The sequence below is a fragment of the Stereum hirsutum genome (assembly GCF_000264905.1).
Source record: "Stereum hirsutum FP-91666 SS1 unplaced genomic scaffold STEHIscaffold_2, whole genome shotgun sequence".
In the NCBI taxonomy this organism is placed as follows: Eukaryota; Fungi; Basidiomycota; class Agaricomycetes; order Russulales; family Stereaceae; genus Stereum; species Stereum hirsutum.
Window position 1 is genome coordinate 433,632 of NW_006763132.1, and position 26,126 is coordinate 459,757.

Below are 26,126 nucleotides of genomic sequence, written 5' to 3' on the forward strand. Positions count from 1 at the left end.
CATCCGAGCAAACGGTGGAGCGAAATTCACTACCATTAGAATGTTCACGATGTGTTTCGCTATCAATGTAATGGTGATTTGCGAGCACTACCACTGAACCACCTCCATTTGCTGCTCTCGATCATTTGGACACCATGAGAATGTTAATTGAGTACAATTATCCTACTGCTAATATACATATTGCCTAAAGTATGCCGCTCGTGACCCGTGTGAAGCCTGAACTCTCCACGTACATCGACGGTGACCTTTAACGTGTGCCTAAATATATAAAAGTGAGGCCGGATATTCTGGTGACGGTAACGTACACGGAGGTGTAGCACAGCTGGGAGACCGAATGCTCCTGTTGCAAAGGAGGGTGAGATGAATAGGCGGCAGCGAGAAATAGAGCGAGGGCCAGTCATTAGAAAAACTCAAAATGTCTACCCTGTGCTACAATGGCAAGCCGAAGGATGTCTTGTTAGCAAAGACTATGGAGAAGCAAAAGACAGAAAGAGACACACCTTTGTGCCTACAAATATTCTCACTGTTTCCAGTCTGCTCAATCAGAGTGTTATGGGCTCGCTGATATTGACGCTCTTCGTGATGTGGTGTAACTTGTCATCCTAGTGTGAGTGGATACTTATGTAGTAGAATGTGTGAACTTTTCGAGGGGGGCCGCGACATCAACGACGACACCGACGACGACGACGACGACGACGACATGGACATAGCCTTGACTAGCCGGTGAGGTGGTGGTACAGAGCAAAGAGCTACTTTGACTGACTTTGCATCACGAACGAAGCTCATAGCCGCCAATGACATCATAACTCCACACCGCTGCCACACGCCACAACAGCCCCCAAAAACAATCTTCGCGTAACAGCTCGTGGATTTCACTCCCATCCTCTTGAAGCTCTATGGGAAGCGAAACAAGTTTCGCTGCAAATTCAGCGAACGATGAATTTCACCGCTCGTGATATTGAAATCCACCCCCCTTCGGTCACACAGTGAACGCAAGACCTGCTCCCATTAGGGACCAGGAACTGTACTGAATCTACCCATAACGCCGGAGCTCAAGGGCCCCCATTTTCGAAGCAAAGCCTCGAGTTTACCTGCGTATCGGAATGAAGGAAAAGTTTGTGTCAAGCACAAATCCAGGCGACATCTTGCTTATTCTTTGGGGACGCTTACGACTCTCGCAGACAGGCTCCCACCACAGAAGCGGTTTCGTTACCATCTCTTCCTAACGAGATTTTGCACAAAGTCGTGCTGTACTTCGCCCCGTCTTTACACGCGCGCGCTGGAAAACGTTCAAAATGCCACTGGGCCTTCGAAAGCACTCTGCGTAGCCTTTGTCGCGTTAATCGCCGCCTCCGAGCCATCAGCCAGCCCGTACTCTACCGCGATGTAGAAATCATGCTTGATGCCGGAACCTCGAAAGACGAACGAGCATATATTTAGAAGACCATTCTCGCTCACAAGGAGATAACAGGCCTTGTCAGGTATGGTGTTCGCCTATGGAGCTAGCGCTCGACCTTATTCACCAACGACCCACAGGTCTGTGTACTTCACTAGCCGTGACTTCTCTTTCTGGACACCTCGAGATGAGGCCGAAGAGAAACTATGGAAGAGCCACCTTCTTCTCGCCATTGAAGATACCATTACCTCAATGCCCAATCTCCAATCGTTGGAGATAGACTACGTTACCCTGGACCTCTATCTTTCTCTGAATCTTCTTCTCGCCATCAGCCAACATTCTTCTCTCGAGGCCGTCAAAATAACGTCGTTAACGCAACTCGTCCATATACCAACAGACACCATATCACGTTCACCGGAACTCCTCAACCGTATCTGCTGCCGTGAACTCAAACTCTATTTCTCTGGCGCCAAGAGAGATGTCCCGAAAGAATTCTTCGAAGGCCTCTTCTGCGCGGGTCGCGGTGTCCGTCTCGAAGTGCTCCATCTATCTGGTCACATTCCGAGGCATCTACAAACAATCTATTTCCATGGACTCCAGTCAGTGACGATCCTATGCTCCCCACGGATGCAATTTCCCGACCTTCAAGGGATCGCGCTCCCGGCTCGGCACCCATCGTTGACCAATATCACTGTAAAACCCCGGAGCTTCACCTTTCCGCCTTTTCAGACACTAGCCTGCTTGCCATGTATAGATGATCTGTATGCGGCTGCGGTCAAGGAGGGTTTGGGAGGGTCGCTCTGGCTGAATGAAGAGCTTCAGTTAGTCAAGGTATTGCCGCGTACCGATGGCCCATCGCACGCTTTCGATGCTCTTCGTGTTTCGAGCAGTTGGGGCATAGCAAAGGCGACCCTCATTCTTATCAAGGACGGTGTTCGGCCCCTTTCCTTATTCATGAAGTTCGCTTGTCCTTTGAGATATATAACCGTGGAGGCGAACTTCGATGATGAGGGTAACCCGACAATGGTAAATGTATCCCTGCCGTCCCTTCCCTTCGCCTTATTATATTTCTTTTTCTCTTGGCTCTCTTTCTGACGGTGGCCCATTCGCTACAGCCAGAGGTTTTTGCCGCTCTGTCGGCCTATCCACAAAATCTTCAAAATCTACAACAGATCAAGCTCGTGCTCTTCCCACTCTGGGAAAGCGAGGCCGATCACTACGGACCAGCGGCGAGCGTCTGCTTCCACGCCGACAACTTCCGCTATACCCCCCACGGCCTCGGATTCGAGGTGTATAGAAGCGCCCTCAGGGAACATGCTTGGTGGATCATCCAGGAACGACTCGGGTTCTACGTGGAATATCATACCCCGCTGATTGAGGAGTTGGGGAAGCTGTGTCCATCACTTGAGAGGGTGATCATTTATTGCTCGAACGAGCGTGATGGCACGAGTGCTCATTTTGAGTATACATTTAAAGTCGACAAGAATGGTGCTCCGAACGGTGATCGCGTTTTTGGTGCAGTAGTATGTCCGGTCAGTGCATTCGTCGTCGTTTTGAAGATTCAGACATTGAATCTATTTGTGGCTCTCCAGGTGGCGTAGGACCTTATGCATTATCCGCCTTCATTGAATCCACCCTCGATGGGCTTGTATTAACAAGTCGCTCTGGTGGTATGACATCCTGTGTTTTTTTTCCCCTTGTAGTCTATATGATAATGTGAATGGTTTCAAACCTGTCGAGCCTGGAAGCCCTTTCAGACAGTGCCATCTTGCCGTCGTGTCAGATGTCATGTCAACTCAGCACCTAAGACCGTGCCGGCACTGCTCATTATGATCGACCGCTGATCTCAGTCCTTACTATTGAATGGTCAATTAAAGGTCTGCCTGTTGAGGGCTAATCCGTGCCGAATATTGTGGCGGAGTTATGTAATGTTGCATCGGAATAACGATTGATCTAAGTGTCCATGGGATTAGGCGTTTCATTCTATATGGCCCTTTTCGCCGCAGTCGCGCTACAGGGCAACGGCCAAAACCAGCGGACAATGGCCATTTAGACAGGGCTCATTTAGTACGCCAACCTTCGTTGCAACGCGACAGAAAAGCAAGACAATGAAGCTTCGATCATCGCTTACCCTGAAGATGGCGCCCGCCGTTGGCACGGATCGCACAGTCCGCAAAAGGTCACAAAGTCCATCTCGTTCTATATAAGAGCAATGAAGTAGCGTAGGGAAAGACAATCAGCGCTAGCGCAACCCATTCCCCTCTCCTTTCCACTCCCCTAATATAGCTCCCATAATAACCGGTTCTCCAAAGGCCACGCACTCCATAACATGTCCCTGATGCATAGAAACCCCGCAACTCACTCGCGTCTCTATATGGCTCTCTACATCCCCACCGGCCAATCCCTCGCCTACTCCTCCGCCCTCCTCCTCATCCCCGCCAAAGATGCCCACTCATGGCCTAGCCGTCCCTCAAACTCGAAGTCCTCCAACCCCACTGGCAGCGGATTCTTTAGGATTAAGACGACACAGGCCTCTGGGCAAGGTCTACCTGCAGGCACCGTCCGATACAACGTCGAGAAAAAGCTAACATGGGCATTCAAGGCCGAATCTTCGCAGGCGAAGATAAAATCGAACTTGGTCGCGCTTGTGTTTCTAGGCGATATGTTTGTCCAGGAAGATGAGGTGAGAAGGACGGTGGAAGAGGTGAATGTCGGGTTCTCGCGGGCTTATAAGAGCTATGATTGGGTTTGGGACGCAATACGGGTCAGTTTCTTCCCCTCTAAAATCTGCGTTTTCGTCGGGGAGAACTGACCACTCACTGGGTTGTATTGCGACGGATCAGCATTTGATCAAGAAAGGTGTAATAAGTTCGCTAGTCGAAGCTCCAGAAGACATCTGGAACAGAGCCGAGCGTATCGCCCGTAACAACGACGATCTCGTGCCGAACGAGCTAGTGCCAACCTACAATGTCTGGGGTGAACGAATTGCTTCGGTTATGGAGGAGTAAGTAAACACATGGTAGTCGCGTGTGCACAGGTGTACCGCAGTCATATATTGTATCGATACCACTATTCCTTTCTTGTCAATATCTTTGTCGGGTTCCAGAACTTGGGTCTACACGTGGGCACCGCTTCGGGGAGATTGGCACAAAGAACTGTCCTAAAAAGGAAATGTGTATGAACGGCACGTCTACAGTCAGATATAGGGCCATGATTAACCGGTGGACTATTGAGTAAATATGAGAAATCATTGCAAATTATGCTCCCTCACCTAATTTGTAATGCCGTCCAGTCAAAGATCCTCGAGGGATATAAAGCGTCGCCACAAGAAGCATCCAGCCCAGAAACCGCATGACCCCCTCCACTCAATCTGCTTTTCTGCTCCTACCCCCGCTGTTTCTCTTTGCCAAACGTATCTGCTCAAACATGTGTACCGTCCTCGGCCTTCCCAAACACAACAAACCCCGGCTCTACATGGCCCTCTACCACCGCCCCGATCACGACCTAGAGCCCCCGAACTGGAAACTCACATTCGACCCCGCGCTCAAGGCGGACCCTGCCCTGCGATACGAGACCTCTGTCCTACTCCTCCCCAAGACCTTCGATCCTAGCTCGTCCGAACACGTTGGGATGAGGTATTATATCGACCAAGAGCTGCCCATGGACTCAAGCCCAGGATTGGTGTGGAAATTCCACGCAAGGACGACGCGTGCGAGACCGAATAGATTGTGCGCGCTGATGTATTTGGGGAAGGTGGAGGAAGATGAGGAGATGTTGAGAGAGGTGGTGGAGAGGGTGGCGCTGCCGTTGGATCTTCCGGATGAGGTGAGGGAGGCGTCGAAGACGAGGTCGAGGGGTTGGGCTTTGGATGTGATCATGGTGAGTTTGATCCCAATTCATTTGTGAGCCAGCGTACTGATGCGGCAATGCCATCGAACGATGACTGAAGTGCCTGAGCCGAGCTCGAATCATCGATCCCCTGCCACAAAACGAGGACGGCCTCGTAGATCCGATGCTCATCTGGGAATCTCTAGTCAAGCTCGCGGACGATGACAAGCTTTCTATCGATCTAGGCAGACCCACGCCCACCTGTGCAACTGACGGTACGAAGATCAAGTCCATCATGGATCAGGAAGACCAAGTTTGTCCATGAGTCCCTCCGAGGTCGTCCAGAAGTGGCGATCATCGCGTGAACCAGCGTACAATCTGCGTGCCATTATTTGTACTAGCATGTGCCCGTGCGTCCGCACGGCTGCTTGACAATATTTTGATAGATAACGAAATGTCTGAGTGTGATAATTTTACGCTACCACAAACCATGCCCGAAGGCTTTTGGCTCCCCGTCTTTCATCTGCAATATATACAGAGATTGAAATTATTTTGAGGCCCGAGTCTTGGAGCCACACTGGAGGCACAGCAATGTTCGCCACACAGTTACTTGTTTGGACATAAACCGCCACGTTTCCGCCACGTGGTTTGTCTCCACGTGGTTTGTCTCGAGACAACTGCCTCCCCATTAAGTATTAGATTTCCTATATCTAGTCGAGTGTATATCAGCAAACAAACTTTGTGATTCCGTTCAGAACGACTGAGTTTAATGCAAGAACCTCATAGTGGGAGCATCGAGAGAGTCCGGAGCAAAGAATGATTTCGGCGAGCCTGCTCAGGCCTGCTCGCCGTTGGCTCGCCGCTCGAAAAACGAACATCGAAAGCACGTGACCATGCCACAGTGGCCCAACTATTCAGTCTTCTTCAACCAAACGTCTCAATACTTACTCATTCCCTTCCACGACGTCATATCGTTTCCTGAAACCGAAAACTCGTCCGGCAGTACCACCAACAATACAAGACAAAATAGATGTCCTTGTTAAACTCACACCAATCCTCCGAGCTGGACTCGAACCAGCATTTCTGGGCTAAGAGTCAAAACCAACTAGTTATACTACGGTGCTCCCTATAGGCACCCAGCGCTCTACCACTTGAGCTATCGGAGGATACAATGTCTCAATCGTACCGCATGAAGGCCTTTTTCTGAACAAAGGAGGGGCGAAGCTTGCAAGAAGGTCGGGTGAACGCGGTCAGAAGAACAAAGGGGTAGGAACTTCTAGGAAGCAAGGACGTTGAAGAAATGGTGCATGCGTGAGTCAATGATGACCCGAGTCGCTTGAGTGTTGGTCTGTAGTACTCACCTACGGCGGGAAGAAAAAGGAGAAAGAGAAAGAAAAAAAAGCATGAGCAGGGAAAAATAGTGTGCCTTGCTGGTTGACTACAGCAACCTCCGAGCCAGACTCGAACCAGCATCTCTGGGCTATGCGTCAATAACGACGACACGTTCTAAAACAAAATATGGGCACCCAGCGCTCTACCACTTGAGCTATCGGAAGATATTATGTATCAGTTATAGCTGCCTAAGGGTCTTTTTCTGAACAAAGGATGGGGAGAAGGCCGGGTGACGCGGTTAGAAGAAGAAAGCGATCAAGGAAGGATCGGCGCGTGGGCGAGGCAGCTGTACCCCTAACTTCCCAAGAAAACAATATGCGATCTGGCTGACATCCTCCGAGCTGGACTCGAACCAGCATCTCTGGGCTACGCATCAATCAATATGCAGCCTATAAAATCACCCAGTGCTCTACCGCTCGAGCTATCGGAGGATACAATGTCTCAGTGATAGCTGCCTAATATTCCTTTCCTGAACAAAGGAAGGTGAAAAGGGCCACTCCGTCCGGGTGAACGCAGTTAGAGTCTTACCGAGTCGCTTGAGCTTCGATTCTGCAGTGCTCAACTATAGCAGAAATAAATAAAGAAAATTTATAGTCGTGACAGGATGTTGTCCAGACTGTCTATTCTCCGAGCTGGAATCGAACCAGCATCTCTAGGCAATGCGTCGATGTCGACGAAACTCATACTACAGATTCTAATAGACACCCAGCGCTCTACCACTTGAGCTATCGGCGGATATGAGGTCTTGGTCATAGCGGCCTGAAAGGCCTGTCCTCAACAAAAGAGGGGGTGGGTGAAAGCAGTTGCGAGAACAAAGGTGAACGAGGGAGAAAGGATTGTCAGTGTACGATGGAGGCAGTACCGATCCGAGTGGCCTGAGAGATGATTTATTAGTACTGGAATACACAAAAAGAGAAGAAAGAAAAATTAGTCATGACCAGAAATAGATATCCCTGGCCATCCTCCGAGCTGGACTCGAACCAGCATCTCTGGGCTAGGCGTCAATCGCACTCCTATAAGCACCCAACGCTCTACCACTTGAGCTATCGGAGGGTATGAGCTCTCCCTTATAGCTGCGTGAAGGCCCTGTCCTGAACAAAGGATGGGGAGAAGGTGCTACTCCGGCCGTGTGAACGCAGTTGGAATCTTGAAAAACAAAGGGGAAGGAAGGAATGCCAGCGCGTGAGGGAGGCAGTAACGATCCGAGTCGCTTAAGTGTTGATTCTGTAGCGCTCACCTGCAGCAGAAAGAAAGATAGAAAAATTAGTCATGACGAGAAATAGATATCCCTGGCCATCCTCCGAGCTGGACTCGAACCAGCATCTCTGGGCTAGGCGTCAATCGCACTCCTATAAGCACCCAACGCTCTACCACTTAAGCTATCGGAGGGTATGAGCTCTCCCTTATAGCTGCGTGAAGGCCCTGTCCTGAACAAAGGAGTGGGAGAAGGCGCTACTCCGGCCGGGTGAACGCAGTTAGAGAAAGGAAGGGGGGATGTTAACTGTACCCACGACCGCCCAAGAAAAAATGACGTCGATAGGCACTCATCCTCCGAGCTGGAATCGAACCAGCATCTCTGGGCTACTTATACGTCAAACTTGTGAACTATTCTGGCAACAATGTCTATAGTCGCCCAGCGCTCTACCACTTGAGCTATCGGAGGATGTACTGTCTCCGTTATAGCTTCGTGAATGTCCTTTCCTGAACAAAGGAGGGAAGGAAGGAATGGTGCGTCAGTGGGCCAGTGACGATCCGAGTCTTCTGGACGATGAGGCAATAGTACTCACCTACAACATAAAAAAGTAAGAAGGAAAAGTATGAGAAGAAAAGATATTGTGCCTTTCTCATAGATTACACAAACCTCCGAGCTGGACTCGAACCAGCATCTCTGGGCAATACACTATCACTAACTCTGATTGCGCGAGACACATACATATCTACCCAGCGCTCTATCCGTTGAGCTATCGGAGGTTGGATTGTTTTGGATGTATATGAGTGAAGGGCTTGAAGTTGAACAAAGGAGGGAAGAGGGCCACGGTTTCGGCTTTGTCTGAACAAAGGAAAAAGATATGAGCGGAGAGGAAGGAAAGGAAGGTGAGGTGGCGTGGCGTGGCGTGGCGTGTGATCGGAGAGTACGATGTGGCGATCACAATGGAGAATGCGCACTACGGTGTCGAAGGATTTGAAGTAGTTGAGCGGCCTGCGCTAGATGACCGCCTTCTTCTCCCTCTTGCCGCCGTATTCGCTTTCCCCGCCGCCGCCCATGAACTCTGTTTAGTCTTTCAATCTATCGGTCTGAGAGTGCATAACCACTTAGCAGCAGACATATATTCGCACGGGGAACTTGAAAGACCTACAGTTAACGCAGTGCCAGAGAACAGCCTGAAAGCGAAGAACGAGGAAATGATAAGTATATTTCTGACACAGGAATTGACCTTTCAGGATATTATACATACAGACGAGGCGGGTCTAGACGCAACTACTACAAGGAGAGAAGGGGGATGTGGAGGTATGATAGCGCGATAGGGGATGAGGACGGGACCGGGACATAGACAAGGAAGAATGAAAGAAATGTGGCGCTCGGAATACATATGACACAGGACCAAGATGACCGAGAAAAATACCGAGGACTAACACACCAGAGGAAGGATGACGACAAGACACTGACCACGACGAGTGGCAATGCAGCCGAAGACACGCCAGACATATCGCTACCGACTCACTCGCCACCAACGAACAAACGATCCACATCCCCCACCTCAACAAGCCTAACCCCCGCCTCCTCCAGCTCCTCCTCAATCTCAGCCTGTACAACCCCCGCTTCCGTTTTCTCCAGTGCCATACCGCCTCTCATCAATCCTCTATCCATCGCCCTCTTCACCCCGACCTCCAGCGGCACGTCCAACCTATCGAACGTCCCATGCGCGCCTCTCACGAGCCATACCTCGTTGCCCCTGCTCAGAGCCTCACCACAGGTTGCCCTGATACAAAAGTCGGTCTGGCATCCTACTATGATGAGGAGCGTAGAAGGACCAGGAGGGATGTATGATGCGAGGGTCGAGTTTACGAATGCGTTGTTTTTCGGAGTCGAGAGGATGGGCTCGTAGGCGAGAGGTGAGAGCGGGAGGTTTGGTTCAAGTGAAAGCGGGGACGGAGATGATGGAAGGGAGACGTGGGAGACGTGATATGGCTGAGCATGAGTTGGGAGAGGATGCAAGAGAGTAGGCGGGGAGGGTGTTATTGACGATAGGGCGGATTCTGAGAGCGGTGAAGCTGACGAGGACGATAGTGGGCTGGGTGAAGGGGAATCGCTGGCACGTGAGGAGGCTGGTCGTAATATCGGTCCGGGAGATGTACGCATGTGAGGCGAAGGACTAGCAGGATAACCTGCATAGTTCAACTTCCCGCTTCCTATCCCATCTTGGTCTCTGGACCTGCCCCTTCCAGCAAGCGAAACCGAGAGTACCGCCGCGGCGGGGCTCAAACTCAATGGGGAAGAAAAGAGTTCGGGCGGACAACGAGTGTGGATGATGAGTGGCGGGTCGCACGCGGAGCGGGCTTGGGAAAGGATGTGGTGGAGAGTTGGGAGGAGGGTCGGACCGGAGGGGATACCGTGCGGCGGGGGTAGGAAGTTGGAGGATTGTGCATCGATTATTAGGAGGATTTTATGGGTGTAGACTGTGTCGTCAGAAGGGCTGAGAGTCGAGGTGGCGGGTGGCGGCGACATTAGAGGGTGGCGAGGGTATTGTGTGGTTGCGTTATATTTCTGTTCGTGTTAGTCGTGACTTGTTCTGTTCGTCCCGCCGGTCGTCGTCGTCGTAGTCCAGCGCAGAGTTAACATTCATCCAGCCCAGTTGCGCCGTAAATCTGAGCCCAGGGTAACGGGCTCTCGACGCATCCCAGATTCTAGCCTCTCGCCCCAGCGTCGCATCATCATCATGCGTGTGTCGATTGCCCGCCGAGCGCGTCAGTGTGCTCCCAGAAATCACAGGAGTTGTCCGCGTTTGTGAATCCAAGTGCAGGGTTCAGAGATGTGCTTTGTGATGTGATTCTTTACATAGACGGCCCATAGATAGATGATCTGGACCATTTCATCGAGAAACATACCAAAACTTAGAGTTCTGAACCAGTCTAAACTCAAGACTTGAGTCCAGTCCATGACTCGTGACGAGCGGTGAGCCAACGGCTGCCAACGGTAGGCAGACGAAGTTGATTGAGGAGAGGACGGAGAAAGCGGAGGCTTTTCCCGTCGATCTTTGCGCCTCGTCACTCCGGAAAACTCCGAGTCCGGCTCGTCGTTTGACCCTCACATTCCTCCACGATCGAAACTCTGTGTTTTCTGCCTCTGACTCTACGTTTGTGCTTGCCGACTCTCAAGAGGCCTTTACCAGATAAAACCTCACGTTTCGTCGATTTATGTCGTCTCAACACTGCCTTTCCGATTGCTCTCTCATCCATGGCCCAACATCCGGAATCACTACACATCCTCCGATAGCTCAACGGAAGAGTCCTGGACTGACTCTATATGATCTCGATGAGCCCATGAAACAATGCCCATCGCTGGTTCGACTCCAGTTCGGAGGCTGTTGTCATTGCCGTACTCACATCTTTTTTGTTCGTATCTTCCCGGCTAACGAAACCTGACCACGCCTGTTGATTCGCAGTCATCGGAATCCTCATGTCTTGCAAGCCGGCGTAGAGTAGACGGTATCACATCTAAAGTTCTGACCTTGAGCCACTGATCCCCGTTGCAAATTTCCGATCGGAGTAAGTAGACAAAGGACAAGACATCGACGCAGAACAAAGGTGAGCAATTCTCAGCCCCAAACATCTCGGACCTGCTATGACCTCTGATAGCTCAAACGGTAGAGCGCTCAGTAACTGTGCCAGTGCATGACCCGCTAAAATCTCAGAGATGCTGGTTCGGGTCCAGCTCAGAGGATGCAAATTTTCCACAGTACTCTTTTCTTTGTCTCTGCTAAGGGTCCATGGCCACGCCTCTTGATGAGCAGTGACCAGACGCATCCCTGTATGATGCAGATCAGTGTACATAGAAGAGATGCCGTCCATGGATCTTATCGAAACTTTGAGCCAGTTGCGACTTGCTAATGGAGTCGACAAAGGACTCGGCGCGAGACAAAGGTGAAAACCGGATAAGGCCACAATCCTCTCTTCCTTGCTATGACCTCCGATAGCTCGATTGGTAGAGCGCTAAGCAGCCGTTGTTAGTCTCCAAATGGCAATTAGAAGCTCAGAGATGCTGGTTCGAATCCAGCTTGGAGGATGGAGTTGGTGTTCCGTCAGAATTCTTTTGTTTGTGTCTTCTCGGCTAAGGAACCTTGACCACGCCTCTTGATGAGCAGTGACCAGACTTTTTCTATTATTCAGGTCAGTATAGACGAGGCATATCCCCGGTTTTGAAACTGAGCCACTGCTACCCGTTCTGGCTTGCCAATAAAGTCAACAAAGGACACGGTACAAGACAAAGGTGAGCAACTCACAAATGCCCGGACAAGTCCGCAAAGTTCTCTGTCTTGCTATGACCTCCGATAGCTCAATTGGTAGAGCGCTCAGTTACTCTAATTGTCGTTCAGGTAGATAATATCTAAGAGATGCTGGTTCGAATCCAGCTCGGAGGATGGACAATCTGAGACAGAACTATTTTTCGTGTATCTTCTCGGCTAAGCACCGTGATATATATGGACAGTGACGAGTCCTTGCATCATGCAAGTCAGCGTAGACTAGTCCACGTCTTCGGTTCTCAGTCTACGTGAGCCACTGGAGCCCGTTGCGACTTGCCAATGGAATCGACAAAGGACACGGCGCGAGATAAAGGTGGAAACCGGATAAGGCCACAATCTTCTCTTCTTTGCTATGACCTCCGAAAGCTCAATTGGTAGAGCGCTAAGCTACCGTTGTTAGTGTCCAAATGGCAATTAGAAGCTCAGAGATGCTGGTTCGAATCCAGCTCGGAGGATAGAGGAGACATCAATGTTTTTCATGTATCTCCTCGGCTAAGGAACCGTGACCACGTCTCTAGATGAACATTGGCCAGAGTTCTTGTATTATGTGGGCCAGCATCGGTACATAGTATGCCATCTGCTGTTTTGGCCTCCACCAGTACCCGTTTCGACTTGCCAATGACGTTTGCGCCGACAATGGACCATGCGCAACACAAAGGTGATCAACTCTCAAAAGCGCGGACAAGGCCGCAAACATATCCACCTTGCTATGACCTCCGATAGCTCAATTGGTAGAGCGCTCAGTTACTGTGCTTTGTGTCAAAGATATCAGTTCATAGCCAAGATATGCTGGTTCGAATCCAGCTCGGAGGATAAATGCCTCCCTATGCTTTTCTTTTGTTTTGATCCATCTGAACGCGCACAGTTCCAAGCAGGTTTCAGGCCTTTTAGCAACTCAAGCAAGATTCTTATGAAGGAATTGTATGCTCATCATGTAAAAATCTGACCCCAACGGAACACCACAAGAGTTCGAATAAATTGAATGCTCACTGATCACTGGTCAAGGTTCATTCGGTATGTCAATTGTGGCGGTGGCGACCACAAGGAACGACGCGGAGATTTCCGTTACGCCACCGACGAACAAAGGAGTAGACAGAGGAGGACATCCTGACGACCAAGTAGTCCATACATATAACTCTCTGATAGCTCAACGGTAGAGCTCTCAATGTACAGTATGTCGATGACAGTATCTACACAGTCGAGAGATGTTGGTTCGACTCCAACTCGGAGAACTAATTTGCCCTCATAGCTTTGGCAATGTTTTTGCATGGTTATATGGTTATACAGCCTTCGCAGCTACCATCTTTTGCCACCGGGCGTGCGCGATTGATAGTAGAAAAAGCAAAGAGGCCGAGTAGCGATAGTGCGGATCAAAGCTGGACATCACGCCGGTCACCGCCAATAGCTCATAAAAGAGCGCAGACACTAACAAAGGACTACCAACAACCATCCCCTACATACAATCCTCCGATAGCTCAACGGTAGAGCGGTGCACAATTATACATCGTAATTGTTGAGCGAGGATCTTCGAAACATGCATAAAGATGCTGGTTCGATTCCAGCTCGGAGGACTGGGACTGGATAGTAGTTTTTTGTTATTTATTTGGTGCAAGGTGATGACGATCTGTCTGTAGTAAAAGGGTTGTTTTTCTTCCCGTCATCGACGATATATCTGTGCTGACAAGCAACCGCCTCGGGCGAGCGAGTGCGCCAGTGGCAGTCACGACGATCCGAGTCGTGTCGATGTGCCAGGTGACTCCATTCGCCGAAACAAAGCAAGCCACGAACAATGAAACCCATATGCGCAGCAGTCAGGCAACACAAAGCGGGTGAGCCTCACCTCCTCCAAATCAGCGCATGAAGCAGTCCAAGTAAGCTTCCGATAGCTCAACGGTAGAGCAGTGCATCATTATAACATCGTACTGGACACAGGATCTTCGACACATGCACAACGATGCTGGTTCGACTCCAGCTCGGAGGAATGCATATTCATCTCGTGCTATTTTGTTTTTGATGTATAGTCAGTAATATTTTTTTTTCATCTCTGAAGGGTCGCTTCACCTCCCATCGTAGACGATTGGTATGTGCTAACAAGCTATCGCCTCGGACGAGCGAGTGAGCGAGTGAGTCCCAGTCGATGTCCCGGTAGACTCCAGTCACAGGAACAAAGCAAGCCACGAGCAATGAAAAACGTATGCTCAGCAGTCAGGCAACGCAAAGCATGTGAGCCTCACCTGCTCCAAATCAACGCATGAAGCAGTCCAAGTAAGCTTCCGATAGCTCAACGGTAGAGCAGTGCATCATTATAACATCGTACTGGACACAGGATCTTCAACACATGCACAAAGATGCTGGTTCGACTCCAGCTCGGAGGGCTGATAGAGTATGGTGTCATTTTGTGACTTTTTGGTTTTTGATGCAAGGCCAATGCTACTCTTTTTATCGCCAATATGTCGCTTCTCTTCCCGTGGTCTGAATCGACGATGAATATGTGTCGACAAGCTGTCGTCTCGGATAAGTGAGCGAGCCGGTGACAGCCAACTCTACCCAGACAGACTCCAATCCCCGAGACAAAGCAAGCCACGAATAATGAAAACCGCACCGGCCATGTAACGAAAGACATGTGAGCCTCACCTCCTCTAGATAAACGCATGAAAGAGTCAGAGAAAGCCTCCGATAGCTCAATGGTAGAGCGCCTGATGTATGTTGGCTGAGCGACCGTATCTACACATGTACAGTCGAGAGATGTTGGTTCGATTCCAACTCGGAGGACTAGGATGGAATTCATCCCCCTTTTACATATTTTACACCTTGACAATGCATCATTGTTTTGCAGGCTAACGCACAGCAAGGAGGTAAGCCATGGGTGAGATGATTGAGTCCGGACATGGGATGAACGAGTATAAACCATGATCATAGACTCGTTTCATATCTCCTTATTCCGAGTCGCCTGTTGTCCGATACACACAGCTAAAACGCAAAGACGCACCGATATGATTCGGAGCTCCGATAGCTCAACAGGAAGAGTGACTGAGAATATATCTCGTGGGAGCCCTACGTAGGGTGTCTTCTTAGTGACGCAGGTTCGAATCCCGCTCGGAGCCTGGGAAGTAGTAAAAAACCCCTTTTTGACGTCCTTAAGGATATGTCAGCAATATAACAAAGGAGATTCAGCAGCCACAGCAGCCACAGCAGTAAAGAGACATATGATACGCAGGAGTTCAGAGTTCGTTTTGACCCGCGTTGATTGGTCCGAGTTGTTGAGAGAACCACAGCATCTGCGCCTGACGCGAAAGAGCTCTGCGAACACGAGCCTAAATTGCCTAGTATCTCAGCTAGTGTACAAATGAAGAGACTTCTGTAGCAGCAGTCCGCTGTAGGTTGGTGTAAGTAGTATGCCCTTCAAGCAGCAAGGTGGAAGTCTGAAGCAAAGAGTGGTTCCGGCGAAGAGGCTCGAGGGGTGCGGGATGATCGATGAACCGTGAGCCGAAAGTCTGGCGCAGTAGACGATGGGTTGCGCTACTATCAGTGGCCCAAGCCAATCTACCCGTCGTTCTTTGCTCACCCAGCCCAGGATTGTTCATGAGACTAGACTCTAAACACGGTTCCGGATATGATACACCTTTAAAATACGAGACATCGTCTACCCATCAACCCATCAAGCCTCCTCACAACCTCACAACACATCTAATCTAAACCTTCTTCCCATCCAAATCCGTATAAAACTCGTACCCAAAGCTCTTCGACGGATCATTAAACCTCAACTTCTTATCCAGCCCATCAATCTTCTTGATCTCTTCAGGCTCAAGCTTGAAATCGCCGGCGAGGTTCGCTGCGAGACGTTCGGGCGATTTGGATTTGGGGATGACGACGTGGCCTTTGGCGATGGACCATGCTGATGAGAGGACATGCGTAAGCATCAATTTTTGTTCGTAGTGAAAGGACATGGATGCAAGGCGAAGGCAAAGTCGAGGGAAAAGAGGGTAGGTGGAGGCAAGGCAAAGGACGTACCAAGGGCCGTTTGTGCGCCATTCTTCCCATACTTCTTTCCGATCTCGACGAGCACGGGCTCGTCCATCAATTTCCCCATATTCTTGCCCTTGTCGTAGATCTCGTTTTGGTTCCCGAAGGGCGAGTAGCAGGTGACGATTATGCCTTTGGATTGGTTGTACTTGCTAAACTCATTCTGTTGCAGCCTAATACACCAACATACGCGCAATCGTGATTAAGAATCGGGACAAGAGGATGGCCACAGGGAGGACATTGAGACAGATGAGAAGGAACGAACCATGGGTGAAGCTCGAACTGATGTGCGGCGGGAACGACGTCACATTCGTTCAAAATACGGTCGAGCTCTTTCTTCGAGAAGTTAGAGATACCGATGGCTTTGGCCTTGCCGGTCTTGAGAAGGGCTTCCATTGCCTTATAGGTCTGCAGAGGCGGTCAACATCAACATCATCGCGAGCTAGACAATAGGGACAGAAGAGGAGGACGAACGTCGACATAGTCTGTCTTCTCAGTCAGCATCTTGCCATTCGAATCCTTCGGCATCAGGGAGTCGCCACTCTTAAACGCTGAGGGCCTACATACATCATATTCACATTCAATTAAGTACGGGCTGCTCGCAATAGCGAAAGACAAAGACAGTTTGCGCACCAGTGCATGAGGTATAAGTCAACATAGTCGACCCTAAGGTCTTTCAGCGAAGCATCAAGCGCAGGCTCGACATCCTTCGGCGCATGCGAGTTGTTCCATAGCTTCGTGGTGATGAAGAGTTCTTCCCTCGGGATCTTGGACTCACGGATGGCTTTGCCAATCGCAGGCTCCGTACCGTAAATGCGAGCCGTATCGATATGACGATATCCCGCCTACATTTGTCGAGAAACGCGTCAACGAAAGTTCACTGCCAATGTGGAACACGAATAGGAGTAGAGACGTACCTTAAGAGCGGCCAACACCGCCTGCTCCTGCGCGTCCACGTCTTGCCATGTCCCGAAGCCAACAGCAGGAATCGTCGCTCCGGTGTTCAACTTGTAGGTCGTATGCTGAGTCGCCATATTGAGAGCTCTGGAGAATGAAAAGTTCGGTAGTCGATTTCTTCGTGGATACGAGTGTAGATGAGAACAGGTATTAGTAAGAGACGTTCTCGATAAAAGTCGGGAGGATTGTGTGATTCGGAGAGTCGAGCTGGCCATGTTTGGGGTTTATATAGTGTAGGATAGGGACTGCGTCAGCGTTTGTCTGGACGTCGTCACTGTTAATGCTGGAGCATTCGCCAGAGAAATACTGTTTCCCCGTGGGTGGTTATGATGTCAGGTGCTCCGTCAGGCTTCGGGGAGGCGAGGGGGCCGATGGTCCGTCGCGTCGCCGAGCTCGTCATGCATAAACAACGAGTAAAAATTATTGCAGAATATTGAGTGAAGATCCAAAAACAATGGGACTTTCTCTGGATACAGAATTGAACAGATCACGCAGAGGTTCGACGCGACGTTGAAAGGATCTCAACAGGATGCGCGACTTCCCCGATGACGTCACGCGTCATCGGCGGTGCCACCCAGGAGCGCTACCCAAGTGTCGCCACATCAATGCCTCCACCATCGTTCATCCATTTTGTTGCTCTCATCTATCAGATCCTTTCCGAAACCCCTCTTGTCACACACGGACCGCTCATATATAAACGAAGGCTCAAAATCTTCCGGTATAAGCACTCAGGAGTATAAATTGAAGGCGGACTTCGAGAAAGGACCGTGAACCGGATAGCATTTGGATAGCATGGACGTCCACAGGTAAGTCAATATCCCAAAAAAGTCCATCAAACTGCATGGCTCAGACAGAAAGCACCCTATAATTATGGAACAGTATGCAACTTGTTCTTTACCTCGTTCTCCTGCAGGGCAATCAGCGTAGTCTCTCTTCAAGTGCCACGAAAATATCCTCGGTAGAATTGAGTATATTCACTCGAAATCAATACCACTGCCAGGGGGTCCTGTGAGCTCCGCGTCGTTTCTAATGTCCAAGGTCCCTGTAAGTTAAGGGATAAACAGATGTCAGCAAAGATCGGAAAGCCCGTAAACTTCTGAAACAATTAGACGAACCACCGGGCCCCGAGGACTCGAGTCTCTTGAAATCAAATATAGGCGGTCCTATGAGCTTCGCATCGTCTCTATCTGCTATGTTCGAGATATCTATATGGTTGGAAACAAACAGATATCAGCCACACAGGGGAAAGTTCATAACTTTCAGAAACACGAACCACTCCTCTCGGACTCCGAGTCGAGCCGCTTGAAATCGAACGTAGGTGGGCCATTGGTCTCCGCCTCGTTCCTATCAGAGATGGCCGGAGGGCCTGCAGTTTGGAGAGCAAACGTATGTCAACCGAGGTCTGAATTCATGGCTCTTAGAAGTGACAGGACAGACCTGACGGTGTGGGCGTAAAGGAAAGTGGAAGGCGAATAGTTGCGGCGTGTGCCATCTGCATCACAGCCGCACAGGAGATCAGGACCAAGAGGAACCGGGATTGCATTTGAGTTATGAGAAGCGTGTGTAGGAAACCTTGAGCAAGAAAGGTGATCGGGAGGATGCCAAGGGTATGAAGAGCGAGAGGATGCCAGTAAAGAGGGTGATGAAGTGCCTGCTGTATGCGTCTATTATCTTTCTTATATGCTAGAGCGTTGGTGGGTCGGGTTTCCGCTCAGGATGGCGGTGTCAACAACGACGACGGTGTATTGTTACGGACCCTCGGGCGGCCACTGGATCTCTGCTGGACAAAGACGCGGATCAGTGGGACGTACCTAAGTATACCGAAACATCACTGGAATAAAGCTCACCAATAAATATGATGTCCGACCGGTCCACTGATGGTCAGCATTGAATTAGATCAGACAACCCGTTCTGTGCTTGGCAGGTCGAAGGAGAAACAGTCGGTGAGCAAGAGGGCATCCAGGATCAGGAATAGAAATTCGAGAGGAAAAGGACGATCATCGGACAGCCTAACGGAGAGAAAGAATGCAGGGGTGGGTCCAGGTGAACAGGAAGTTCCTCACGAAACAGCCGCAGTGCCGCAAAGTATTCCAGAGATTGTAGTAGCCCGCTGTAACTGAACAATAAACAGCGCCACACACACTTATTCGGACAGACCACTGGCAGTAAAAGAGTAGAAAATCGTCAATAAGATGTCCAAACAAAAATACAATGTCCAAGTCCATCACAGTTCACCCCGACCATAGTCCCATGAATAGCTGGAAATCTGCGACCTCATACAGCTCAGATATCAATCCACTGCCCCGTCCTCTTCCCTGCAACACGCGAACGAATATACCTCTTCACCGGCGCCCTAACAGTAGCCTTCCCCTTCGCCGTTTTCGAACCGACGGTTGCCGCATCAATACTAGCAGTCGCGGAGGAGGACGCCAAGTTCGACGAAGAAGCAGGGTCTGCGATCGATGAGTCGGTAGTATTACCCCCCGTCGAGGATTCTGTGGTACCCGTTGAAGTCGAAGTAGAGGCGGAGGAAGCGGCGCTCGAGTCAGTGGCAGCTGTTTCCGTCGCGGTGGCAGTCGAGTTGGTACCAGCCGCGCCAGTATCGGTCGTCCCCGCTGCCGTCGTAGAGTTGGAATCCGTTGTGCCAGTGGATGTCGTACTGGAGGCTGTGGAGTTGCCAGAGTCCGTGTTGCCGACCGCCACACAGGAACCGAAAGGGCCTGCATTAGCATCATTCCTGCATCGGACGAGACATGCGTCGCCGTTGGGTCCTCCGGTGCAGTTCACGCCTCTGTGAACAGGATACGTATCACCATATTAGTCACAAATACGGGCCAGGAGGGACAAGGTATGATGAAAATTGGGGGAATGGTGTGAAAGGGAAGAAAATCTCACGCGGGCATCTGCGCCACAAGCGCGAAATCCGTCGCCTTCGCCTTCGAACGGCTCTTGGTACCTGGTACGTTTGTCGTGACTTCCATGTTGACAAAATCAGCGCCGGTTCCGTCGGCGGAGCATTCACATGTGTAGGGACTAAAAGTGAAGCGAGAGGGTCATGTTGAGTTGAGAGAGGTCACGACGAATATACCATAATATGAAAGGGACGGAAGGCGCGACGTACCCAGCACCATCACCGTTAACCTGATGGAGCGTCATGCTCACGGATCCATTTGCAGCGGGAGTGGGCAGACCAGAGGTGGCCGCAGCTACCGACACCATCACAGGTCGTGCAACATTGTCAGTACATGTATAACCAGTCACCGTAAAAAAGGATGTGGAACAGAAAAGACCTACCAGCAAGCTGCGTCGCAACGTCGTTGTTCCCACCAGCCTTCGTCCTCCCACAAACGTCCGCCTTGCCGCTATCGATCTCGTTATCCCGGATGATACTCGTGTCTTGTTCAAAAGGTTTTGGCGTCGAGCCATCCCTAGGGGTGGAGGATATAACTCCGAATCTACACAGCACACAATAAAACAGCGTCGGGCATCAGCGGTTTGTCAGGAAAAGGGACGGCATAGTGTACGAAAATAGGATGTTGCGAAGGGAACATACCCTTGTGAATTGACACCGTTAGCACCAGCGATGGCGGTGATGGTACCGTGTGCCAAAGTAGGCGCCACAAGAGAGGAAGCGAGAGCGACGAGGGCAACAAATGATTTTGAGAAAAACATGGCGATTTCTCTGTGGTATAAAGTCACGGCAGAGGGATTGCGAGGTGACGAAGAGGGTATAACTGAGATGAACGATGGGTGAAGGATGAAGGACGAAGGACCGTGAATGAATAGACCAGCTGCAAAAAGAGGAAAGGGAACCTGTCCCAAGAAAAATGTGAATGGGGGAGCGAAGGAGGAAGAGGGCTCTGGAGTATGAGCTGAGGAAAAAAAAACGAACGTGAAGTGGCCAGATGTTTTTATATGTTTCATATATTCATGCTCGTCCCTGGAATGAAGTCCAAGGCTGCAATACCGCGCTGTACATCAGCACCCGCTCGCGTTCGATGCTTCTGAGCAGAATGTCAGGTTAGGACGGTAAAGAAGAAGGTCTCGGGAGTTTCGGCGAAGGCCAGCTCTCGAAAAGTCTAAACATCGCGGACGTTGCCATGGGTATCAGGACTGGGTGCATTCATGCAATGGGTTGAAACGACTTGAGGTCGAAAGAAGTCGCTCAACTAAGAGTGATCTTCTCCGTCATCGTCAGAATCATCGACCTTCAGAGGGTGATCACATTACGTAAAAGAAAAAAACCTGTGAGAATCAGCGGTACGACAACACATGCAATTATAATGCGACGCACCATGGTACATAGGCTTCAAGTGAGAGGCTACGATCACGAAGCCTGATTTCAGCACTGTCGGGACCCAGAGGAACTTCAAGCTAAAGCGGTGAATGGAGGTTGAACCTTGAAACCAGGGCCACGGGTCAGTGCTTCCTTCTCACACCGGATGCAGTCGATATCTAGGATTTGTGCGAAGAATGGCCCGCATGCAATGGTCGTCGACAACTTCCTTGCTGTTGGCGTTCGATTCAGCCGTCATGATACTGGAGTTGATCTTCAGTAGTCATACCATAGACAAGGAATGTTGTAGCAGGAACGCACCTTCGCACACGGGTTCGAGACCACCGCATCTCGTTCGTCAAGTTTCATTTCGCCCTGTCTCCTAGTAGTGAGGTCTGCACCCGAATTCAGTAGCGTACACCGCCTTGTCGTCAATGATACTTGTTCGCCCGTGATGCATGTTCATACAGAGAGAATGACCATGCATCGTCTGAGATCCGAGAACACCATCGCGGGTGATGAGATGGAGGGGTATCATCGTGAACTGTCATTATCAATGGATCGTCAATATAGTACAATGTAAGCTATATAGCTCTTCCTTATGTGTCAGTACATCTATCAATCTGAGTCAAGTCCGAGGCATTTAATCTATACATCGCTAGGCTGTGACTCTCGGCGGGTGCTTCTGCGATGCAGATACAAGGCAGCAGCCATACAGACGCAGGGAACGCTATCCGTAATCTGCACGACCAAACGACAGATATCAGTAAACAAAGAGCGAATAACCACAGCTGCTAAATGGTAGATCACTTACGGATGCAAACACAATGCCCCTCCACCACACATAATCTGCGCCCAAGATGGCGCCACATATTGGAGGACCGACAAGACAAGCAATGCCCACGGGTACAATAGCCATTCCCATCCGCATCCTATGTATAACATAACAAAAGGAGAGATGAGGGCGTGTTAGCCGTGAGGATGATAGGAGCATTAGGGGGGGGGACGCACCCGTTCTTGTCGCGAAGAGAAGGAGGAGTGAGAAGGTCGATACTTGGTAGATAGAGGGCCACGCTGGCTCCGAAGAAAAAGCCATAACTAGAGGACGAGATGCGGTCAGTCGAGACCATAAGACGGCAATGAACACAACTCACAGGATAACGAAGATCACAAGTCCAGCAGATGTTGTACTTCCCAACATCGCAAAGCCCACAAGACCTGCAACCGAAAGAGAGGGTACATTAATTTCACACGTTCCATGTCCAATCACAACCCGATCAACTTACCTCCCAGGGTCGCACACGGCACGAATACTTCTAGCTTCCCCCACTTATCCGCCGCCCAGTTTGGCAAGACCCTCCCGAACACACTAGCCGCGTTCATGATCGCAAGCGAGTAGAACGATAAATTGGCCTCGAGGCCGTGCGTGCGCGCAAACAGTTGGATGTAGAAAGCGGGGAAGTACATTCCGAGGGATGCAACGAAGCCCCAGATCAGGAGGAGGATGTATGGCAGATCTGATCGAATCGAGTGCTTTTGGGAAGTCTCCATTTCTGATGTCGAGGTGGACTTTTCGTTGGATGTTGGGGCAGCGGGAGATTGAGGCAGTGTGGATGGGACGAAGACGAGGAGATTTCCAACAATGAAGAAGAAGAGAGTCACGAAAGCGCAGATCCGCACAGCCCACGCGAATCCGACCGAGCTGTGTATGAGGGAGTTCAACATGACTGTAAAAGGTTTTCATGAGCTGAACCCGCGGCCAGATGCGACATGCTGTGCTTACTCGAGAGAAATATTCCTCCAATGGCAGTCCCTGAATCGACCAGACCCTAATATCACTCATTAGTTGACGGATGTGGGTGATGATTCAGAGGAGTTACAAACAGTCGCTAATGCCCTTCGTGTATGGAAGTGATGGAACACTACTGTTGAGGCGGGGATGTACAGGATGCCGATACCTGCTCCCATACCGATGCCTTGTGCGAGGAAGACCTGTGTACCATATGTCAACGACTACCGGCAAAGAGCGTCGACAAAACCTACCTGGTAGTACTTGCCAGGTTCTGCGAGTGAGAGTAGAAAGAAGCTGAAGGAGGATAGAGTCAATGCCCAAACCTGCTGGCTAGGGACAACTAGTAGAATTCGACTGACCTCAATGTGAACAACGAACAGCCGGCGATATTGGCGGCTCGAATGTAACCGTGGTCATTCCTAAAACCTTTTCGTAAGCCAGTGTATAGACTTCCTCGAGGGATGTACGTACAGCCATCCACCAATTGGGCCTAATATCAACTCGAGGAAGATCTGAACCCCTCCGATCCAGCTGATGGCGGAGGCAGAGGAGTTGGGCATGTATGTGGAAGTATAGTAGTCCTGGAAGACACCGAAGGCTGATGTCTGTGAAGGAGGATGGTGAGAACCGTGCTTGCTATGGAAGATGAAGATATGCTTACCATACCAACAGAGCACGATAGGATCATCCATGCTCCAATTACTGAGGGGTGGAAGGGTCAGTACGCCGCACACGACGAGTAAGAAGAGTAGACCGACCAGTAGACCATGCTCTCCAACGACCCACAGGATAATCCTGCTCTGAACTAGATGTAGAGCGAGGTAGTGATGATCGAGGAATGAGAGGTGGAAGGTGGAAATCGTCGCTTTCATAGACAGAGTGAGAGGCGACGGAAGCTTTGTCCATGATGTTAGAGTCCATCGGAGTGTGAGTGGGGGGTGCTGGAGATACAGACAGGGGGGTAAGACGTTCGACTTTATAAAGTGTTCTCGACGCTCAGACGCTGTCATCGCGCTCAGGTACTCCGCGGAAGTCAGTAAACTGGTACAAATACTCGTAAAGGACAAGATCCGTGTATAGCAATTGGTTACTCGACAGTACACATGGCTCACAATACGAACGACCTTCCATTCCGTAGTAAGTCCACTGTTAACCTCTTTGAGCATGCGGCAAAGTATGCACAGGCGCTGGGGAATGTCTGCGGTAGTTGAAGGAGTCTATCAGGCCAAGGAACACAGGAAAGACGCGAGAGAAGGCGACATAGCCCTTGCGGTTAACGCTGGCCACCGACGGTTTTAGCGCCCTCGACGTTGGGCGCTTCGCATGGTCAGTCAGGCTCAGGATGTAGACTGCCCTGGAGGTTCAACAAGGCGGATTTCCCCCAGCTAACAAATCAAGTTTCTGGACCTGAAGATAAAAAACCTGAGCCAGGCCAAGACATGATAGATATATTGACAATACTCGCCCAAAACACCTTCGGTCAAAGGCCCGAGCACAGTGCGTGAACAATAAAAAGCCATGGAGAATGAGCGCCTAGCACAATACAACGACGCTACAATAAACGCACATATTGTCGCGTGCATGAACGGCGATCCAATGGAGGCAGTTGAACAGTCATAAATTGACCGACTGTCGGCGACCATGAGAGTTAGCGCTCACGCTTCGACATGCACTTCGAGATTACTCTTTGTCGTGAGAAGATACAACTCCATGGTCGTCCACAAAGAAAAGAAGGGCAATGGTATGCCAATCTAGAGGTTAGGTGACTGGCGCTTGGGCGGCAGGAATTCCACGAAAGCGCCCCGTGCGAAGACGAGGCACCTGTACTGGTCATTATTGTAGTACAATACATAGGTAGCGTGCTCCATGATTGTTCTCGTACCTATAGGTTCTTGTACAACGTACAATTGTAGTTGATGTCGAGTCGGTGGCTAACAACGATGTTCGCTTCTGTATACAATTGTAGTTGCATTGTTGTACATGACTTGTGCGAGCTATTATTGTTGACTCGTTGTGATACAACTGTTATCGGTGCCTTCGGAGGTTGTACAACGTTGTTGTCCAAATCTTCTACAATTGTAAGTGCTGGTTGTCAACAATGGTGTTTGCCTTCGTGCTCCTTATACAATTGTATAAGGCCTGTCCCGGGCGTTGTTCTACAATTGAAGTCGACGGCCTTCACTGTTGTTAAACAATGTTGCGTGGACGTTCTACAATGGTACGATTGTATTCAACGACTTTCACTGTTGTACAATACATAACGTGACTGAATCTCTGTACAATTGTAATTGGCGGGTCATGCCTTCGTACGTCCTACTTCTACAATTGCATATGAACAGTCCGGGGCATTATTGTTTTACAATTGTAGTCGACGACTTTTGCTGTTGTACAACCTTGTCGCTCTAACCTTCTATGATTAGTCGCGTGCAGGTTTCGCTGGAAGCGCTAGTGGAAATTCACGGGTGAACCTGACCCTGACATCATCAGGCTGACATATAGAGAGCTTGGGAGTTGCTTGTGAGCCCATGCTTTGCAGGTATACGATCACTCCGTCGTAGGCGAAGGATGGAAAACTTTGGGTGACTATTTAGCTGCGGAACTGCACTTTTCATTTTGTGGGCTACTAAACGATCTGGTTCAGGTTGTTCAGCATCTGATCATACGTCCAGGACAATACTTCAGCTCTGGGTTGTGGTAGGATTGTCAAATATTTTAGGAATCATGAGATGTTGAGAGTCCACAACTTATCAGTGGATTCAATAGCGTCAATATTTGGATATGGATGACAGGTGTAGCGTAGGAATTCAAGATGTAAATACTGCCTCTAAGCGGAGTTTGAAATCCGTCCCCGGAGCTGTGGGGGAGAATGCTCCCCCACAGTTCCGGGGACAAAGCCACATGGCAGGCACGTGTGCTGTTCCGCTGTGGCGAACGACTCTG

The 26,126-nt window shown here is 50.1% G+C and overlaps 7 protein-coding genes, 19 non-coding genes and 1 pseudogene across 27 annotated transcripts; 14 read left to right on the top strand and 13 right to left on the bottom strand.

Annotated features, from left to right (window-relative positions):
* Positions 1-1,496: 1,496 nt before the first annotated feature.
* STEHIDRAFT_107441 (uncharacterized protein) lies at positions 1,497-2,997 on the top strand (the record flags this gene model as incomplete). Its single annotated transcript, XM_007299544.1, has 4 exons — positions 1,497-1,536; positions 1,584-2,422; positions 2,512-2,919; positions 2,989-2,997. The coding sequence occupies 4 exons, from the start codon at positions 1,497-1,499 to the stop codon at positions 2,995-2,997; spliced, it is 1,296 nt and encodes a 431-aa protein (XP_007299606.1).
* A 714-nt stretch (positions 2,998-3,711) lies between these two features.
* On the top strand, positions 3,712-5,206 carry STEHIDRAFT_117971 (uncharacterized protein). The gene is made up of 3 exons (XM_007299545.1): positions 3,712-4,132; positions 4,217-4,586; positions 4,668-5,206. The coding sequence occupies exons 1-2, from the start codon at positions 3,726-3,728 to the stop codon at positions 4,320-4,322; spliced, it is 513 nt and encodes a 170-aa protein (XP_007299607.1). The 5' UTR covers positions 3,712-3,725; the 3' UTR covers positions 4,323-4,586; positions 4,668-5,206.
* A 1,072-nt stretch (positions 5,207-6,278) lies between these two features.
* On the bottom strand, positions 6,279-6,390 carry STEHIDRAFT_t77. The gene has a single exon. It is a non-coding gene; the product is annotated as a tRNA-OTHER (tRNA).
* A 280-nt stretch (positions 6,391-6,670) lies between these two features.
* STEHIDRAFT_t76 lies at positions 6,671-6,780 on the bottom strand. Its single transcript has one exon. It is a non-coding gene; the product is annotated as a tRNA-Gly (tRNA).
* Positions 6,781-6,948: 168 nt separating this feature from the next.
* Positions 6,949-7,047, bottom strand: STEHIDRAFT_t75. Its single transcript has one exon. It is a non-coding gene; the product is annotated as a tRNA-OTHER (tRNA).
* Positions 7,048-7,239: 192 nt separating this feature from the next.
* Positions 7,240-7,351, bottom strand: STEHIDRAFT_t74. Its single transcript has one exon. It is a non-coding gene; the product is annotated as a tRNA-Arg (tRNA).
* Positions 7,352-7,576: 225 nt separating this feature from the next.
* STEHIDRAFT_t73 lies at positions 7,577-7,669 on the bottom strand. The gene has a single exon. It is a non-coding gene; the product is annotated as a tRNA-OTHER (tRNA).
* A 243-nt stretch (positions 7,670-7,912) lies between these two features.
* On the bottom strand, positions 7,913-8,005 carry STEHIDRAFT_t72. Its single transcript has one exon. It is a non-coding gene; the product is annotated as a tRNA-OTHER (tRNA).
* Positions 8,006-8,163: 158 nt separating this feature from the next.
* Positions 8,164-8,279, bottom strand: STEHIDRAFT_t71. Its single transcript has one exon. It is a non-coding gene; the product is annotated as a tRNA-Ser (tRNA).
* A 196-nt stretch (positions 8,280-8,475) lies between these two features.
* Positions 8,476-8,587, bottom strand: STEHIDRAFT_t70. Its single transcript has one exon. It is a non-coding gene; the product is annotated as a tRNA-Ile (tRNA).
* Positions 8,588-9,079: 492 nt separating this feature from the next.
* Positions 9,080-10,343, bottom strand: STEHIDRAFT_136718 (uncharacterized protein; the record flags this gene model as incomplete). Its single annotated transcript, XM_007299547.1, has 1 exon — positions 9,080-10,343. One exon carries the CDS (start codon positions 10,341-10,343, stop codon positions 9,336-9,338), a length of 1,008 nt encoding a protein of 335 aa, XP_007299609.1. The 3' UTR covers positions 9,080-9,335.
* A 758-nt stretch (positions 10,344-11,101) lies between these two features.
* On the top strand, positions 11,102-11,200 carry STEHIDRAFT_t17. Its single transcript has one exon. It is a non-coding gene; the product is annotated as a tRNA-Val (tRNA).
* Positions 11,201-11,463: 263 nt separating this feature from the next.
* STEHIDRAFT_t18 lies at positions 11,464-11,558 on the top strand (annotated as a pseudogene). The gene has a single exon. The product of its transcript is annotated as a tRNA-OTHER (tRNA).
* Positions 11,559-11,801: 243 nt separating this feature from the next.
* On the top strand, positions 11,802-11,900 carry STEHIDRAFT_t19. Its single transcript has one exon. It is a non-coding gene; the product is annotated as a tRNA-Gly (tRNA).
* Positions 11,901-12,159: 259 nt separating this feature from the next.
* STEHIDRAFT_t20 lies at positions 12,160-12,255 on the top strand. The gene has a single exon. It is a non-coding gene; the product is annotated as a tRNA-Ser (tRNA).
* Positions 12,256-12,494: 239 nt separating this feature from the next.
* STEHIDRAFT_t21 lies at positions 12,495-12,593 on the top strand. The gene has a single exon. It is a non-coding gene; the product is annotated as a tRNA-Gly (tRNA).
* Positions 12,594-12,851: 258 nt separating this feature from the next.
* STEHIDRAFT_t22 lies at positions 12,852-12,951 on the top strand. The gene has a single exon. It is a non-coding gene; the product is annotated as a tRNA-Ser (tRNA).
* A 323-nt stretch (positions 12,952-13,274) lies between these two features.
* STEHIDRAFT_t23 lies at positions 13,275-13,370 on the top strand. The gene has a single exon. It is a non-coding gene; the product is annotated as a tRNA-Tyr (tRNA).
* A 232-nt stretch (positions 13,371-13,602) lies between these two features.
* Positions 13,603-13,709, top strand: STEHIDRAFT_t24. The gene has a single exon. It is a non-coding gene; the product is annotated as a tRNA-Asn (tRNA).
* Positions 13,710-14,014: 305 nt separating this feature from the next.
* Positions 14,015-14,119, top strand: STEHIDRAFT_t25. Its single transcript has one exon. It is a non-coding gene; the product is annotated as a tRNA-Asn (tRNA).
* A 289-nt stretch (positions 14,120-14,408) lies between these two features.
* STEHIDRAFT_t26 lies at positions 14,409-14,513 on the top strand. Its single transcript has one exon. It is a non-coding gene; the product is annotated as a tRNA-Asn (tRNA).
* A 295-nt stretch (positions 14,514-14,808) lies between these two features.
* STEHIDRAFT_t27 lies at positions 14,809-14,910 on the top strand. The gene has a single exon. It is a non-coding gene; the product is annotated as a tRNA-Tyr (tRNA).
* A 231-nt stretch (positions 14,911-15,141) lies between these two features.
* Positions 15,142-15,242, top strand: STEHIDRAFT_t28. Its single transcript has one exon. It is a non-coding gene; the product is annotated as a tRNA-OTHER (tRNA).
* A 504-nt stretch (positions 15,243-15,746) lies between these two features.
* On the bottom strand, positions 15,747-17,329 carry STEHIDRAFT_72286 (Aldo/keto reductase). Its single transcript, XM_007299362.1, has 6 exons — positions 17,079-17,329; positions 16,795-17,006; positions 16,636-16,720; positions 16,427-16,569; positions 16,150-16,334; positions 15,747-16,033 (listed from the first exon to the last, which is right to left on the bottom strand). Exons 1-6 carry the CDS (start codon positions 17,193-17,195, stop codon positions 15,831-15,833), a joined length of 945 nt encoding a protein of 314 aa, XP_007299424.1. The 5' UTR covers positions 17,196-17,329; the 3' UTR covers positions 15,747-15,830.
* A 763-nt stretch (positions 17,330-18,092) lies between these two features.
* Positions 18,093-18,661, bottom strand: STEHIDRAFT_152395 (uncharacterized protein; the record flags this gene model as incomplete). Its single annotated transcript, XM_007299548.1, has 4 exons — positions 18,093-18,160; positions 18,234-18,323; positions 18,392-18,484; positions 18,556-18,661. The coding sequence occupies 4 exons, from the start codon at positions 18,659-18,661 to the stop codon at positions 18,093-18,095; spliced, it is 357 nt and encodes a 118-aa protein (XP_007299610.1).
* Positions 18,662-19,326: 665 nt separating this feature from the next.
* STEHIDRAFT_90522 (uncharacterized protein) lies at positions 19,327-20,790 on the bottom strand (the record flags this gene model as incomplete). Its single annotated transcript, XM_007299433.1, has 5 exons — positions 19,327-19,909; positions 20,014-20,151; positions 20,240-20,324; positions 20,413-20,573; positions 20,672-20,790. 5 exons carry the CDS (start codon positions 20,788-20,790, stop codon positions 19,402-19,404), a joined length of 1,011 nt encoding a protein of 336 aa, XP_007299495.1. The 3' UTR covers positions 19,327-19,401.
* Positions 20,791-22,052: 1,262 nt separating this feature from the next.
* Positions 22,053-23,985, bottom strand: STEHIDRAFT_144274 (MFS general substrate transporter; the record flags this gene model as incomplete). The annotated part of the gene is made up of 12 exons (XM_007299550.1): positions 23,945-23,985; positions 23,848-23,888; positions 23,658-23,791; positions 23,546-23,605; positions 23,438-23,480; positions 23,279-23,386; positions 23,178-23,223; positions 22,681-23,121; positions 22,549-22,612; positions 22,406-22,492; positions 22,209-22,326; positions 22,053-22,079 (listed from the first exon to the last, which is right to left on the bottom strand). Exons 2-12 carry the CDS (start codon positions 23,872-23,874, stop codon positions 22,053-22,055), a joined length of 1,155 nt encoding a protein of 384 aa, XP_007299612.1. The 5' UTR covers positions 23,875-23,888; positions 23,945-23,985.
* Positions 23,986-26,126: the final 2,141 nt, after the last annotated feature.